The following is a 15,063-nucleotide window of genomic DNA, read 5'->3' as shown; positions in this document are numbered from 1 at the left end:
AAATATGTTCCATTTAAATGTTAATATTCTCTGCATAAAACTGTGGGAAACATTAAAATTTTACTTGTTTTTAGGTACAAATTACCTTTGTGTTATATTTCAATTTGTTAATGTAGCCACCTGACAAAAAATAGTAGCATGCTTTTCAGAAGTTGTGTAACTGTATCAATTTTTACAGTAAAATGGCTGATAATTTTGTATTTTATTATTAGTGAAATAACCTGCAGAAATTTAACTGTCACTGTAATAGAAGACACTTAGAAATGCAAATAGTGCCAAGTTTGTTTCAGAATAAATAAACACCTCAGCACAATGATCATTATTTATTTATGATCATTAATTATTTATGTGGAGTTGCTTGTATGCCCTGTCAACTATTTACACAGATCCAGTTGCAGGATTGGAGCCTTCATTTGAATCTTTTGGCATCACAGTCTCTAGGTATGGTTCAGCCAGATTTGTCTTAGTTCTCAAATATTCTTGAAGATGAACAATGAAATTTTGTGGTTCAGTCTTAACTAAGCGTATCTGTGTTAGAAAACCATTCACTCAAGCCATCTCTGAGTTATGTAAAAAATATACAAATCCAGCTGTCCTGTTAACCTTGCAGGGAGAAAAATGAAGGTAAAATTTCATGTTTATAGATTCATGTGTTCCTTTCAGGACCTGTGGGATAAGGTTTTCCAATACCATTATCAAGTATATGGTTTTAAGTCCAAATGTAATAATATGGACTTCAAAATGTTTCTTTTGTTGGTGTCTGGGGACTCTGAGTTTTTGCTACTGTGTACTTCTGTGTGGGACAGTACATGCTCTTGTATATCTGTTTGAATTGGTCTATAGGAAATAGAGGTTTAAGTTGTACTTTATCCTTTATATTATCATGGTTTGCCGTTGAAATCTTAAGGGTCTTATCCAACCTAAATGACTCAATTCTATGTCAGTTTATATTCTCCTGCTAGGTGGGGTGACAATGTAAATTCTTAGTTATTTTTTAAAATAATTTTTTGAACTATATAGCAATTTGTTTTTTTGGAAAATGATTAACAATTCAGAGTGTCTTAATGCACTGATACCACATTAAGATTTGGTTTAGGGATCTTACAGTTTCTTAAAACGGAACTAAAGTAATGTCTTAAGGACATGAACTCACTTTGGAGGTTTTGGTTTATAGCTTTGCCTCCTCTGTATGTACAGACTTTATGTGAAGAATAAAATGCCATTTTTGCCATAGCTGAGTTAGGATCTTGTTGCAGTCCTCTAAACAATCAAAAAACCTGTTATTTTGATTTCTCTGGTTTGGAGAATATTTAAGAGAGGAGGTAATTTTCAAGGGTCTTGTTTCTGTAATGTTAAAATGTTTAATTAGCAGCTGTTGTATTAATGATTTTGCTCTTTTAATAGTGGAATTGGCTGGTCAGCTGTTCAACCAGCAGTGATGATTTACAGTTTATCTATGCCTTACTCTGTGCAGGTGAATGTATAATTATGTTCTCTGCTAGCTGCAAACCAGGATAATTAGCGTGGGGAAGCTGTTGTAAGCAGAACTGTTAAGTGAAAGGGATGGCATAATGCAATATTTAAAAATTGACTTTCAGTTTTATTTTTAAAATTTCAGTTGATGCTGGGATCTTACTATCCAGTTTTACTGGTGATAGTGTCATGGCAAAGTACTTAGTTTAAAAGGAGTATGATTATTTTTATTTGCTTCTGATTGTATGGGTGTGCATTGAGAACATTCAAGTATATGTTCCTTTTTTAAACTTACTCCTTTTTTTTAATGAGGGAAACTTGAGAATGGCTGCCAAACATGGAAGAGATGAAAGAATCAGGTATAAACAATAAGCTTGAAGGTTTTGTGTCCTTGTAGCATACAGTTCTGGAAAGTGGAAATGTTGGAGCAGTTCTGTTATGTTTTAACTAGTTTAGGCATTTTGAATTGGACTTTTGGAGACACCATTTACTCTTGTTTTAACTGCTTCAGGCATTTTGAATTGGACTTTTACAGACACCATTTATTCTTGTAGGGATCTCAACCTCTGTGATTTGGCCTTCTGAGTCTATTTTTTAAGTGTAGATATTTACTAAATGTTGTTTAAAATACTCAAAGGCTATCATAGCCGTCAGCCAGCCTTACTGACTACTTAAAATAGTTTTCTTGTAGGAAATAGTTTTAATGCTAACAATGCCCCTGCATTTCAATACCTTTCAATACCCTGTCTCAACACCCGAAAAAAAGAAGGAATTAAAAACTCAAAGCTAAATTCTTCAAATAAGAACAAGCCACCATACAAGTGAATCTCTGATCCACTTAAATACCACTAGTCCATTAGAGGGCTGGTCTCGAGAAATTTTAGTGTCAAGTTGTCATGGAAGTACTTTTCCCCCCGCCCTGTATTTCTTCATGATTTAATAATGTTTTCAATGAAATTATGTATTTTCAGATCTTGCAATGTTATTTACAGAACAAAATGGATAATGTGTTTGTACAATCAAATTATAAAAATTAGAGTCATGTTTACTTTAGGGAAAAAGCATAGTGATTTTGAATGCTAGATTTTTTCATACATAATCCAGAACAGCGTTTGGAGATTTTTTGTTGTTCGTTTTTGTTTTACTTAAGCCATGCCAAAACATAAATTCCTACTTACCTGTGAGGGTAATCAGCTCTCACCTATAATTTTATTCATCTCAGTTTATACTGAGATTTTCTTTCACTTTTGAGTAATTAATAAAACAAGGGCCCAATCCTGCAAAATCCTGTGCAGTACAGTATTTTATTTCCAAGAGTTCTGAAACTATAGATACAAGATCTTTGCAGAAGTGTATATTCACTGAAAATACAGAAGAAAGAAATTTCCAGAAAATTAAATGGATGAATGAGGATAGAGTAGTACTGCTATTTTTCTGATGGAAAATTGTCTTTAAAGCAATGAAAGTGTGGTCTGCAGAATAAAAACTTGAATTATTTTTTTTTTTAATTTCCTGGCTCTTAAACTTTTCCCAGACTTAGAATTATTCAGAATAGTAAAAAATCCTACTGGAAATTCTGGCTCTCTTTTTTAACAGTAATATTTTTCCTGTTGTGTTCTTTGAATAACTTTATTCCAAATTAAAATGGCCTAACATGATTAGGCCTTTGGACATTAACCCAGTGCTTAGCAAACAATTAAATTTCAAGCCCTGTACACAGTAGTTTTGCATGCTGGATTATAAACTAGTCTGTAGTGTTGTCTGTTGCACCCTGCTCTGCTTCATAATTAGTTGCTTTCGGAGGGGGAGAAAAACGAGCCACAAAAGACCCAAAGTGTTCTGAACTGATGGTGCCAATACTGCTCTCTGTAAACCTGTACCGTGGTTGGTGTGTGATAATGACATTGCGTACTTGGGAGAAAAGGTATCATCGGTGCTTTCTGTCTTAGCTAGAGGTTTGTGTTAAGCATGCTTCAAGAAGGCACAGCTGGAATTGTAGCTTTCTGCAGTTTTGAGCTGGCAAAGAGCATGCAACAGGGGATGCTGTTCACTGTATTTTGTCAACTTTTCCAATTCTTGCATTCTATTTTTAATTGAAGAGAATCTCTTTTTTTTTCATAGCAAAAGACTACCATCAATGAAGGTAGAACAAGCATCTCCTTTCAGCATCTCTCTTTTATTATATCTTTATATTAGCCTTTTTTTAGACTGCTTGGCTAGTAAGTCAAAGAATTCATCTAAGGCATCCCTAAAATGTTTTATGAGTATTGGGGTGATCTTTTAAAACTTTTTTATATACACCTTTTTGCCTCTAGAAAGGGATAATGCATTTTCATGATTAGTGTTTGAGCAGCTCAGTTCCTTTTCTTTTGTATCATAAAGTAATATTTTTTCTTTAAGGCTGCATTATGTTACAGGCATCAGGCCAAATAAAAAAAAATTAATAAATGTGACCGTTCCTGAGTACAGGTTGCATTGAAACAAACAGGTTAGATTATTTCCAAAATGCTAGCACTTTCTGAGAAGTTAAGCTCTCCGTGGTTTTTTTTTTTTTCCTTAGTTATAATAAATTATGTCAGTGTAACAATACAAATGCAGTATAATAACGAAAAGTTATTGCACTGAGGATCTTGTAACATGTGACATTATACTTGGTAGTCTTGAACAGCAGATTTATAATCTGAGTGCCAAATTGCTGGTAGTGGACCTTTTTTATAGACATCTGTACTAACAGAATATATCTGAATATATAATGCATTCCCTTCTTGATAATTATTAAAAATTATCAGAGATGGTGTGTATTTTAAATTATTTCTGGGTTTGCATAGCTCAGTGTAAAGACTGTGGCAAGCTAACATCTGAGGGGCTCCTCACTCTGATTTGTAATTTTTCTGTTTACAGTGTGTAGAATGCACCACTAATTAATTTTCAAGCCTTTTGGATGATGTAACCTGTGGTGCTGTGTCAGTAGGACAGCATCTAGTTATAGGGTTATTAACCAGATATTAATTCTGCTGCTGCTTGCAGGTGATAGGTGAACCCAATATGAGAGTGAAAAAGAGAATAGTCATCAAATACTTTCGTCATGTATTGGGATGTTTGCTCTGAATTTGATGGTACGATTGATACATTTTCTTTATGGTGATCCCTACTTTTGAAATGGACTTAATGGAGAAAAGAAGAAAAAAAAAAAACAGCAAAAAAACCCATATCAAATAAAAAAACCCCCACCTGTTTGTTTAAAGAATGGGCTTTGTTTTCTGTCTTTGACTGCGAGATCAGAGAAATAACATTCTGCCTGAATTTACTATAAAATAGCAAAAAATCTTTCAGACGTTACATGTCCATTGATGAAGTGTGTTTTGGAGCTGAGTAGGGAATTATGGAATATATGATAAAATGTAAAAATCATTGTGACCTGTAACATAGTGCAGCTTTAATATACTGGCTTATCCTTAACTTAAGTTCAGACTTCATCTCATGCTTCCCAGCCTTCTGTCAAAAAACTGTACTGTAACTGCAACTGTGCAAGTTCTGGAGTTAATGGCAAGGCTTTTGGAATACTGTATCTGATCTCTGCCTTACAGCACAAGCAACGTTGCCCTGTGCTGGAGGACCAGCTGGTGGATCTTGTGGTGTATGCCATGGAACGGTCTGAGACTGAAGAGAAGTTTGATGATGGTGGAACCAGTCAGCTTCTGTGGCAGCATCTCTCCAGCCAGCTCATTTTCTTTGTGCTCTTTCAGTTTGCAAGTTTTCCTCATATGGTGCTGTCACTCCATCAAAAGGTAAATTGTTTGTAACGCTCCCACACGGTAAGAGGGATTTAAAAAAGAAAACCAATATTTTTTAAAAAAGTGACACTTATCCCTACAAGAAGTACCTTATGTGTAAGAATTAATTAAATTTTTAATCACTGTTCTCTCTAGAAGTCAAATTCACAAGTTATGGTACTGTGAGATAGGTGTGTTTTTAGTGTATTCAGTTACAGGATGTTGCATTTTATTTGGATTCAAAGTGTGCTAATAACTAGAATAAAGAGATAAACTGGCATAATTCAGAAGATCAAAGTACTATGCTGTGGCATCCAGTTTTCAGACGAGTTTTGAACAAAGTGAATGCCCTGTTCTGTTTGTGGACTAAAAAAATACGCCATGCAAATGGAGGTAGTAACTTGCTGATTGTCTAATCAATCAACCAACAATCAAAGGTAATTTGTGCAATTATGGTGACACTTGTAATCACAGTCCCAAGTTATTATTACATTCTAGTAATAATTCCATTAAAACTGGTAATAGTATTTGCCCTTTCCTCTGGTGCTGAGGGTTATAGTTCTAAGGGTGGTGATGCCAGTCCTCCATAAGAAGGGAGAGGAGGAGTTACAATCAGCCAGCAACACCCTGAGCTCTTTGTTGAGAGAGCTATATGCTGTTGGTGGTGGGGTAGGGATGTTCTTTCTCCTCGCTGTAGGATCAGCTTCTGGCTATATAGATGAGTTTCCAACACACACAACACATTGCTCTGTCTTCATTTGTCCACAGTTCCATGTTACATAAAAATGTACTATGTATGTTGTGTTCCACTTGTGATGGATTGTGGTTCTCTGGTCTTTTTGTTTTCCCTGAAGTTAGTTTTACCAGGGCTATATTCCTGTAATTACTGTTAATAAACAGTTGAAACAATGGACATTATGCAACACAATTGCACAAATCTAATATAAAACTACAGCAAGCAAGATAAGAATAGAATATTAGTTATTAGAGAGTTGCTGTTGCAGGTAAAGAAGTTCATTGACAAAAAAAAACCCAGGTGAATCCAGATGAAGCAAACCAAAGTTGTTCTGGCTTAGGGACTTCCTTTGTAGGAGTTGTAAAAACCTGTGGCCTGATGCTAGCAATGGCAATACTGTACTTTACTAAAGGCCTACAAAGTGACAATTTAAGACCAGTATTTAAGTGTTGCTAGTTTTTCAAAACAGTGATCCTCAGGAGTTAAATGCATTTTAAATCTTACCATTGATTGTTGTGGCCCTCACCGAGTCCGTTCATGTGTTGCAACTAATGTATCTATTTTCTTTCTTTCTGAAAACAATGTGTGTTTCTGCCTAAGTCCTGCTATAAAATTCTCTGCTGAAGCTGTCTTAGTCTGCCCTTCTACTTTTATAAGAATCTTTGCAGTGATTTTAATTCTGCATGCAGTATTTCTCTGTTACTGAGTGTTCTTGACAGTTGGCAGGCCGTGGTCTTATTAAGGGGAGAGACCACCTGATGTGGGTGCTACTCCAGTTCATCTCTGGCAGCATCCAGAAGAATGCACTGGCTGACTTCCTCCCAGTCATGAAGCTGTTTGACCTCCTGTATCCTGAGAAAGAAGTAAGTCTCTGATATTAAAAGTTTTATTTTTAATTCCACTTGAGACCTTCATATGTTGGTATTACTATCCTTCTTGAGTCATTCTTAGAACAGTGTGCTGCATAGTTGGAGGGAGATGTTTCATAAGTTTTTTTTGAGGATTTCATATCCATGAAATTTGTATCCACATTTGTTTTTAGGGGCAAGTTAGACTTGTGTTAACTCCTCTCTTCCTTGGCTTTGGTTTGACTAAGGTTTTGAGGAGTTTGTTAAAACACTGAGGAGACTGTAAAGGAAAAATGTGTAATTCTATTGTAACATCTGGGCTGAAACAGAATAGTACTCGAAATTCATTTTGCAGGGGCAAATCAAATCAATCCATGCTTTGTACATTCCTCTAGAATTAAAATTGCTGTGGAAGGGGCGCTTAGAAGAAGTTCTTAAACTGTAATTCTGATAGCATTGTCATTGTGAAGTCCTGAGTGCTTACTCTTTTCCTAGTGTTTTTAATTTGGGTGAATGGATAGACAAATACAAGTGTGTGATGTATCAAACTCATATGTAACAATTTTCCCCCCTGCTACATTAGTTTTGACCCACAGAAATTCTTCAGTGCAATTTGTGTCAGATTTCAATTGCTTTTGTCAGCATCAAATATGGGAAGAGTAATAGAAGAACTATTTACTTCAGCTGTAGTGATGGCTCCCAGTTACACTTACTGAAAGTCTTTCTTTGACTAGTGCTTTTTAAGTGCTACGTTTTAAGTGCTTGTGAAACTGAATCCTCGGAAGCATTTTTTAAGATTCAGTTTGACAAGCACTAAAATTGTTATCTCTGGCTATTGTTCTTAAGAAGATCTGCCTTGCTATCCTGTTGATCATGTATTGGTGCTGTCCGATTTATGCCCTCAGTGGTATTTGTGCAGCAGTAACTGTATCAAAGGGAAAAAAATGTGGGTGTTGGCAAGAGTTCCTTTTCCAATGGCAGTACTGTAGCTAAGTCTGGATCCAAAACTTTTTAATTTTGGGTTGTATCTGTACCTTTTCATGAGAAGCTACTAATGTTTAAGTATTAACTGTGACACTGAGCAATTCAGATTTTTCAGAAATTACTGTTGAACCACTGAGTACCTACTATGGAAGTAGATACCATAATTGGTTTCTGAATAATGTGTAAGTGTGAGGCTGAAAGAAAAAGGATATGCTTTGTAACTACATGTGTCTGGAAACTATATACTCCTAAACATGAATTTCCTTTTGCCAAGGTCTTAGATAATTTGTTTGGTGTGGGTGTTTTTCAGAATAATTACTGAGGTGCAGATCTCTCCCATAGCTCTTGATTTAAAATTACAAACAAGAATGAGGGTAGAATCTGTTCTTTAAAAATGTTTCTTATGGTGTAGCAAATCAGAAAAAAAGAAAAACCTGATTTTGTGAATACTGGCTGTCTAATTTGTTTTTCTGCACATTAATCCATGTGGTATGTCACATTCATGTGTTTTTGCTTTAGTATATTCCTGTACCTGATATTAACAAACCCCAGTCAACTCATGCGTTTGCAATGACCTGCATTTGGATTCATCTGAACCGGAAGGCACATAGTGACAACTCCAAGTTGCAGATTCCCATTCCTCATTCTCTTAAACTTCACCATGAGTGAGTGTGGGGGTTTTGTTATGTTTTGATTTATGTTTAGTTCTAATGAATTAGGCAGTTCCAAGTCTGTCTTCAAAATGTATTGTGTGATGGGATGCTGTATAAAGGTTTTCAATTGAGTGACTTCAAAATCATTCAAGAGACAGAACTCAAAATATTTCATAAAAAGTGAAATGTTGTTATCCAGCTAGTGGAAATTATGTATTTTATAGTATATTGTATATATATATTTGTGTGTGTATATATTTAAAATATATAAAAATATATTTTATAGAATAGAATGGCAAAAATATATTTTTTACTGGTAGAGAATCTGAAAGTAAATGGACAGTTTTGTTTTGTTACACTGTGGTTTGGAAAGTTTGGATAAGCAGTACGTTGGGTGAAGTTTTTGTCTGCAAAGGTGATTTTAATTGTGGTTTTTCTCCTGAGAAATTTGTATTTCTCCAGTATAGAAAAATAGTAACATGGTGAAACTGTGGCATAAGAAGTAGTTGTGTTGATGTGGTGCAATTATAACTATTTTGATTTTTTTCTACTATTTTATAATGAGGTTTTTGACTGACACTGTTGTAGTTGTATTCTTGGAATGCATATGTATTCTTCTTTCTGCTTAACATTTAATCTTTTTGCACACAGGTTTTTGCAACAGAGCTTAAGAAATAAAAGCTTACAGATGAATGACTACAAAATTGCCTTGCTGTGCAACGCTTACTCAACCAATTCAGAGTGTTTCACTTTGCCAATGGGTGTACTAGTAGAGACTATTTATGGAAATGGAAACATGAGGACACCTCTTCCAGGGACTAATTGCATGGCATCAGGGTCAATCACCCCACTGCCAATGAACCTCTTGGACTCACTCACAGTTCATGCCAAAATGAGGTAGAGTACATGCAACTAGCTTTTTCTTTTTAACCCATAAATCTGTGTGTAACTAATTATCATCAGAAAGACTTTCTGTGGCTGGACATGTCATATATAGATCTATTCATTTACTTTAATAATGTGTTAAATTTCAAGTCCATGTTTTTGATTCAAAAACACTTTCTCTCTTTTTCAGTCTGATTCACAGCATAGCTACAAGGGTAATTAAGCTGGCTCATGCAAAATCTAGTGTGGCCTTGGCTCCTGCTCTTGTGGAAACCTATAGTCGGCTATTGGTTTATATGGAAATAGAATCCTTGGGCATCAAAGGCTTTATCAGTAAGAAAGAAAACTCTTATTTTTTTCCCCTTTCTTTCTGTTAAGTGGTATTTTAATTTAATGGCAACTGGAGACCATAGTAAAACTGCAAATATAATTGTGCAGTGTGTATAAATTAGTTTAATATAAAAGAAGCCATGAAAGTTGTCCTAGTGTTGCAGTAAATTCCAGACTAGTTGTGCTGCTGTCCCTTTATGCCATCACTTTTATGGCCAGGACCTTTACAGTTGTGCTGTGTTGTGTAAAAACATGCTTAATGGAAAAGCAAAGCAAAGTTACTTTGAGACACACAGGATACTTTATTGCTCTTGTTGAAATAATTTGCATGTCTGCTGTATGTGTTTATTCAAAAGATTATTAAACTATACATTTACAGCATCTTCAGACAGCATTTGCACATATGCTCTTTGGAAGTAATACACTTTTCAAATCCAAAGTCTGACTTACAGCCTAATAAAACCAATGTACCCTGTAGTTGTATTTCAGGGTGTGATCAGTTGTAAAACTTACTTTACAAACTTTTTTTCTTAAGGTCAGCTCCTGCCAACTGTGTTCAAATCTCATGCATGGGGAATTTTGCATACTCTGCTGGAAATGTTTAGCTATCGGATGCATCACATCCAGCCTCATTACAGAGTCCAGCTCCTCAGCCATCTTCATTCCTTGGCTGCTGTGCCACAGACCAATCAGAACCAGCTCCATCTCTGGTGGGTGACATTTGCCATATTTGTCCATAATCTCAGATTCCTTCCTGTTGAAAGCTGCATGAGAACTGTTTAAATGGCACTCCCCAGTCTTAGTTCTGTGGCTGACTTGTTTTGGGGTGTCTCAGCAGGGTGTGTTTCAGCAGTAAGTTGGATGTTCGCAGTAGTGCTCTACAGAGATGCACGAGGCAGCGTCTTGCACAGCCATGGCAGCGGTGTAATGCGTCAGCACAATAGGATGTGCAGCAGAACTGTCATGTCCAGAAGTGCTTCTTGCATTGTAGATAAAGGGCGGTGCCTGCTACTTGTAATCAGTGCTTGACTTTTCTGTCAAGACTGTGCTTCCTTCTTTAGAGGGTGTTTAATTCCTTTGCAAGAGTTAAGTTGGGTCCACTTAATTTTTTTTATGAGGTTGATTTTCAGTCAAATCGGAGAATTAATCGGGTTCATGCTGCAGCTGAAAAAGAGTTTGCAAAGCTATGGAGACTGAACGTGAACCTGAGTGGGGTCCCTCATAGGGTGTGTAGGGGGTATGATAGCCTGAAACAGTGGCCAATTTGAATACAAGGTGACAAAGCTGGTTAGAGAAGGTCTAAAGAGGTTATGCAGGTAATTCCAGGCAGAAGCTTTGAGTTTACCTTACTGTTAATGAATTTGAAGAGCATAAGATGCAGTTTCTATGCAGAATCTGGGGCTTGTTTCAGAAAGTTGGGAAAAATAGTGTCCTTTCACTCTTAGAGAACAAAAAATTTTGTGGGAGTATGTGAGACAGAGTAACTTCATTATTACCAGTTCATATAGAGAAAGTCTAATTATACAGTAGATTCATAGAATGTTTGGGCTGAAAGGGATCTAAAGTCATCTAGTTTCAAATCTTTTGCCGTGGGCAGGGACATCTTCCACTGGATCAGGCTTCTCAATTTCATAGTCCAAATTCAAATTGCCTAGTTGCTTATCCTTTACCAAGCATAAAGAAAACAAGACAAGTTTCTCCTTAAATTCAAGGCCTTGATCTCTTTATTGATCTCAATCTTGTTTTGTCATCTTAGTCTGTAAAATACAGATGTTAGTCAATTTTAATGAGCACTGCATGCAACTAGAATAAACTAAACTCTGGCTTTGGCATTTCAAAGACACAATGTTATAAAAATCTTTCCAATGACTTCAAACTACCTGGTGTGAAAAGTGCTTCCAGCTAAATCACTGGAAATTGAAGTGCTTTTAATCAAAAGTTATACTTCCTCAACTTCCTAATTTCTTTAATAAGGACAATTTAGTGCTGTCTACTTGAAGATGGTAGTTGGCTTTGAAGCTTCCGATGTATTATTCATGTCTTTTTATTTTGGTTTTGCATATATTTATTTATATTATCTTCTTTAGATGAAGATGTGCAAATAATAATAATGTGGGGCTCTAAATTGGAGAGACTTGAGGTTCTTTTTTCAGGGTCTCTGCACTTGGAATTTTTGCTAAATCTACTTTTGAGTGCTTTATTTGAAAATAAGATACTGAAATAGTTGATAAATTTATTAAGCAGTAGAAAAGTGAGCTTTTTCAAAAGGTTAAGAAAATAATTTTTAAAACAAAATGTTTCTGTATTATTTGAAGCAGTAAATGGAGGAAAAAAAGTAGGTGTTTTTGGAATCTTAGAAGCATCAGCATAAGTATTACTTGGTAACTGGACTGTTTCCTTCTTTCAGTGTTGAGAGTACTGCTCTAAGGTTAATCACAGCTTTGGGCAGCTCAGAAGTCCAACCACAGTTCACACGGTTCCTCAATGATCCCAAAACAGTTCTTTCAGCAGAATCAGAAGAACTCAACAGGGCTTTGATCTTAACTCTGGCAAGGGCAACACATGTGACAGGTAATAGCAGTACATCCCAGAAAAAGCTGTAGTCAAACAATTTCTCTAAACTACTGTGCAAAAAAGTGTCATGGAAATGACCTAGTCATAAAACATATCCCATGCACTTCTGGTTTTGAAAAAAGTGTAATTTTAATTTTCAGCTACTTGTATTTAGGCAAAAAGCTATAATTGAAGCAGTAGTATAATGAAACATTCTTTAAAAGTTTAGTCAAAGGTACATTGTGACTAGGATTTAGAGTTTTTTAGTGTCTTATTTTGAGATTCGTTATTTTAAATGTAAATGTTTGGATTGATTATTGACATATGTTATTTAAATAGCATGAAATACAGCAACTGTGCTGCTCATGTGAAAGCCACCCCCTCTATAGCTTGCATTTAAGAAAAAGTAGTCTAAATTTTGGATTTCTTTTGCTTGGGGAGGTGTGGTAGTTTGGCATGAAAAGGAAGCTTTCATTGTTTTAACAGTGAAATTTAATGTTTTAACAGTGTACAGTGACATGGATCAGGTTTTTGTTGGCTTTGAGGGAGATGTTTTCTCTCTCCTTTTTTATGGCTCTAGTCTGCAGACTCATGGGAAAGTTAGAACAACTGATTCACTTAAGACTGGTGGAGGTGATCTGAAGGGGAAAGGACTTCCATGTGTTGGTTTCTTTATTTTTTAACCATTTCTCAGTCTTTGATGAAATCAGCCCAGGGGTTGGGGAATGAGGTTTTCATTCATTTCTACAGCTTAATTTGGACAGGTAATTCTAAACAGCCTTTTTGAAGCAATATAAAATGGTATCTGACAATTTCATCATCATTTTCTTCCTCAGGATTTTTTTCTAAAAGTCTAATCAGTTAATCAGCAGAAGCTTGTTTTAGTGACATTACAGGAAATTAAATATGAAATATGAAAATCATGATTGCTTTATTTCTAACTCAAACTGTATAAATAGCTTTCTTATTGTTAGTAGCATAGAAAGGTAATATCTAGCATCTTCTCTAGAGCAAATAAAGTCAAAGAAAGGGACTGGGAGAAGTTGGACAAAAAAAGGAAACTGCATTGGAATAGAAAAGCCTTGTTGTGTAGAATGACAAAAGGAATATTAATAAGAAATGATTTTATGTGAAATTCTAATACCATCAATCAATTTTCTAGACTTTTTCACAGGCTCTGATTCAATTCAGGGAACTTGGTGCAAGGACATACTGCAGACTATCATGAGTTTCACTCCACATAACTGGGCATCACATACGCTAAGTTGTTTTCCAGCTCCTCTGCAGGTAATAGTTTAAACCTGAAGGCTTTACAATTGGAAATAAAAGTGAATTCATTCTCTTAACAAGATCCTTTGCCTTTTGTGGTTTGGTGAGATTCGTCCCCTGTCTAGACTGCATTAATCTCAAGTCCCTAAAGAGTGCAACATGATTATAACATTGCTATTTCTTTAGAAATGTGTTAGCCATATTCCCATGGAGTATTCTAAGGTCAGATTTGGTCAAAGTGATCACAAAGAAGTGATACTTCTGGTGCAAGGTGGATCAGATGGTTTAAAAATCAAAAAAATAAAATAAAAAGTTGGAAAAGGCATTTTTTCTCTGGCAGTTTGTCATGTAGCTTTGTTAGTGATAAAAGTCACTGTGGTATCACAGTGAAATAATAACTGTCCCTAGTAGGTTGTATGGTACAAGGAAGTAGGAGCCCATACAGTGCTAAATCAGGCAAAATTTTTCTGTTCAAATATTTTACTGTAGGCTCTCAGTCATCGCAAAGTCTCCTTTTTTCAGGTGTTCTTCAAGCAGAACAACGTGCCTCAGGAAAGCCGTTTTAATCTGAAGAAGAACGTGGAAGAAGAGTACCGGAAGTGGAAGTCGATGACCAGCGAGAATGAAATAATCACACACTTCTCTGCTCAAGGTTCATCCCCGCTTTTCCTTTGTCTCCTGTGGAAGATGTTGTTAGACACTGATCACATTAATCAAATCGGTTACAGGTGAGCTTAAAAACATGCTATTTCAAAGATATTAAGCAATATTCTCAGTTCTGAGGACATAGGCCTTGTGCATTGACAGTTTGTTCTTTAAATTAATTTGGAGCATGCATAGCATGGAAAAAGAGAGTGGAGCTAGGTAGTAGCCAGCATGCCATAATAATTGTGCAGTGTTTAAGATGGATTCCACCGTGCAGTGGTCTGCAGTGCACATTTTTCCTGGTGAGAAACAAGGATGTTAGGTGTTTGAATTAAGCAGTTTACTTGTAATAGCAATGTTTCAGGCAGTCTGAAGGAGTAAACGGAAAATCTAAAGCATTCATTTACTTAGCCTTTATACATGAATAAAGGCCAAATATTTCTTTAAGAAACAAATGTTGGATTAAGATGAAAATTCATTACAGAAGTAGCAATCATCTCATGTTTAAAATTTGTTCCTGGTTGAAACAGCCTCATTCCCAGCTGTGAAAAATAGATTTATTTCTTTTCAGTCCTTCCTAGGTCTGCTGAAACAGTGTTTATGATAGCATGTGTTACTCTTGTGTGCAATGAGGAAGTTGTTTATAATGCTATGGTTGTATTAAAGTGCATGGCGCAGGAAAATGAAGTTGAGTTGCGGAAGGTTGTTCTCAGAGGTGTATAAATAAAATTGAATAAGTAAAGCATGAGTTCTGGGCAGATGAAATTAGTGAACTTGAAGCATTTCTCCTGATTCGTATTTGTACTTTGGAATTCTTTTGCTCTAAAGTTGGAGTGTTTTGTTTTGCTTTGGCATTTGCTTCAGTAAGAGGGAGGGAATTTTGTCTTTTTGTTGTTGTTGTTTAAGGCAATTGT

The 15,063-nt window shown here is 35.7% G+C and overlaps 1 protein-coding gene across 3 annotated transcripts in view; it reads left to right on the top strand.

Annotated features, from left to right (window-relative positions):
- MED23 (mediator complex subunit 23) overlaps positions 1 to 15,063 on the top strand; it is a 37,972-nt gene that overhangs the window by 11,801 nt on the left and 11,108 nt on the right. For all 3 annotated transcript variants that reach the window (XM_086877113.1, XM_086877112.1, XM_086877111.1), the window contains 9 exons: positions 5,061 to 5,261; positions 6,702 to 6,845; positions 8,334 to 8,479; positions 9,119 to 9,364; positions 9,543 to 9,685; positions 10,218 to 10,392; positions 12,090 to 12,253; positions 13,398 to 13,522; positions 14,027 to 14,232. In XM_086877113.1, the coding sequence (XP_086733239.1) occupies positions 5,061 to 5,261; positions 6,702 to 6,845; positions 8,334 to 8,479; positions 9,119 to 9,364; positions 9,543 to 9,685; positions 10,218 to 10,392; positions 12,090 to 12,253; positions 13,398 to 13,522; positions 14,027 to 14,232 (1,550 nt within the window). The remainder of the gene's footprint in view (positions 1 to 5,060; positions 5,262 to 6,701; positions 6,846 to 8,333; positions 8,480 to 9,118; positions 9,365 to 9,542; positions 9,686 to 10,217; positions 10,393 to 12,089; positions 12,254 to 13,397; positions 13,523 to 14,026; positions 14,233 to 15,063) is intronic.

This window comes from Cyanistes caeruleus, chromosome 2 (genome assembly GCF_971803275.1).
Source record: "Cyanistes caeruleus chromosome 2, bCyaCae1.hap1.1, whole genome shotgun sequence".
Classification (NCBI taxonomy): Eukaryota; Metazoa; Chordata; class Aves; order Passeriformes; family Paridae; genus Cyanistes; species Cyanistes caeruleus.
This window is presented reverse-complemented; position numbering and strand designations above follow the sequence as displayed.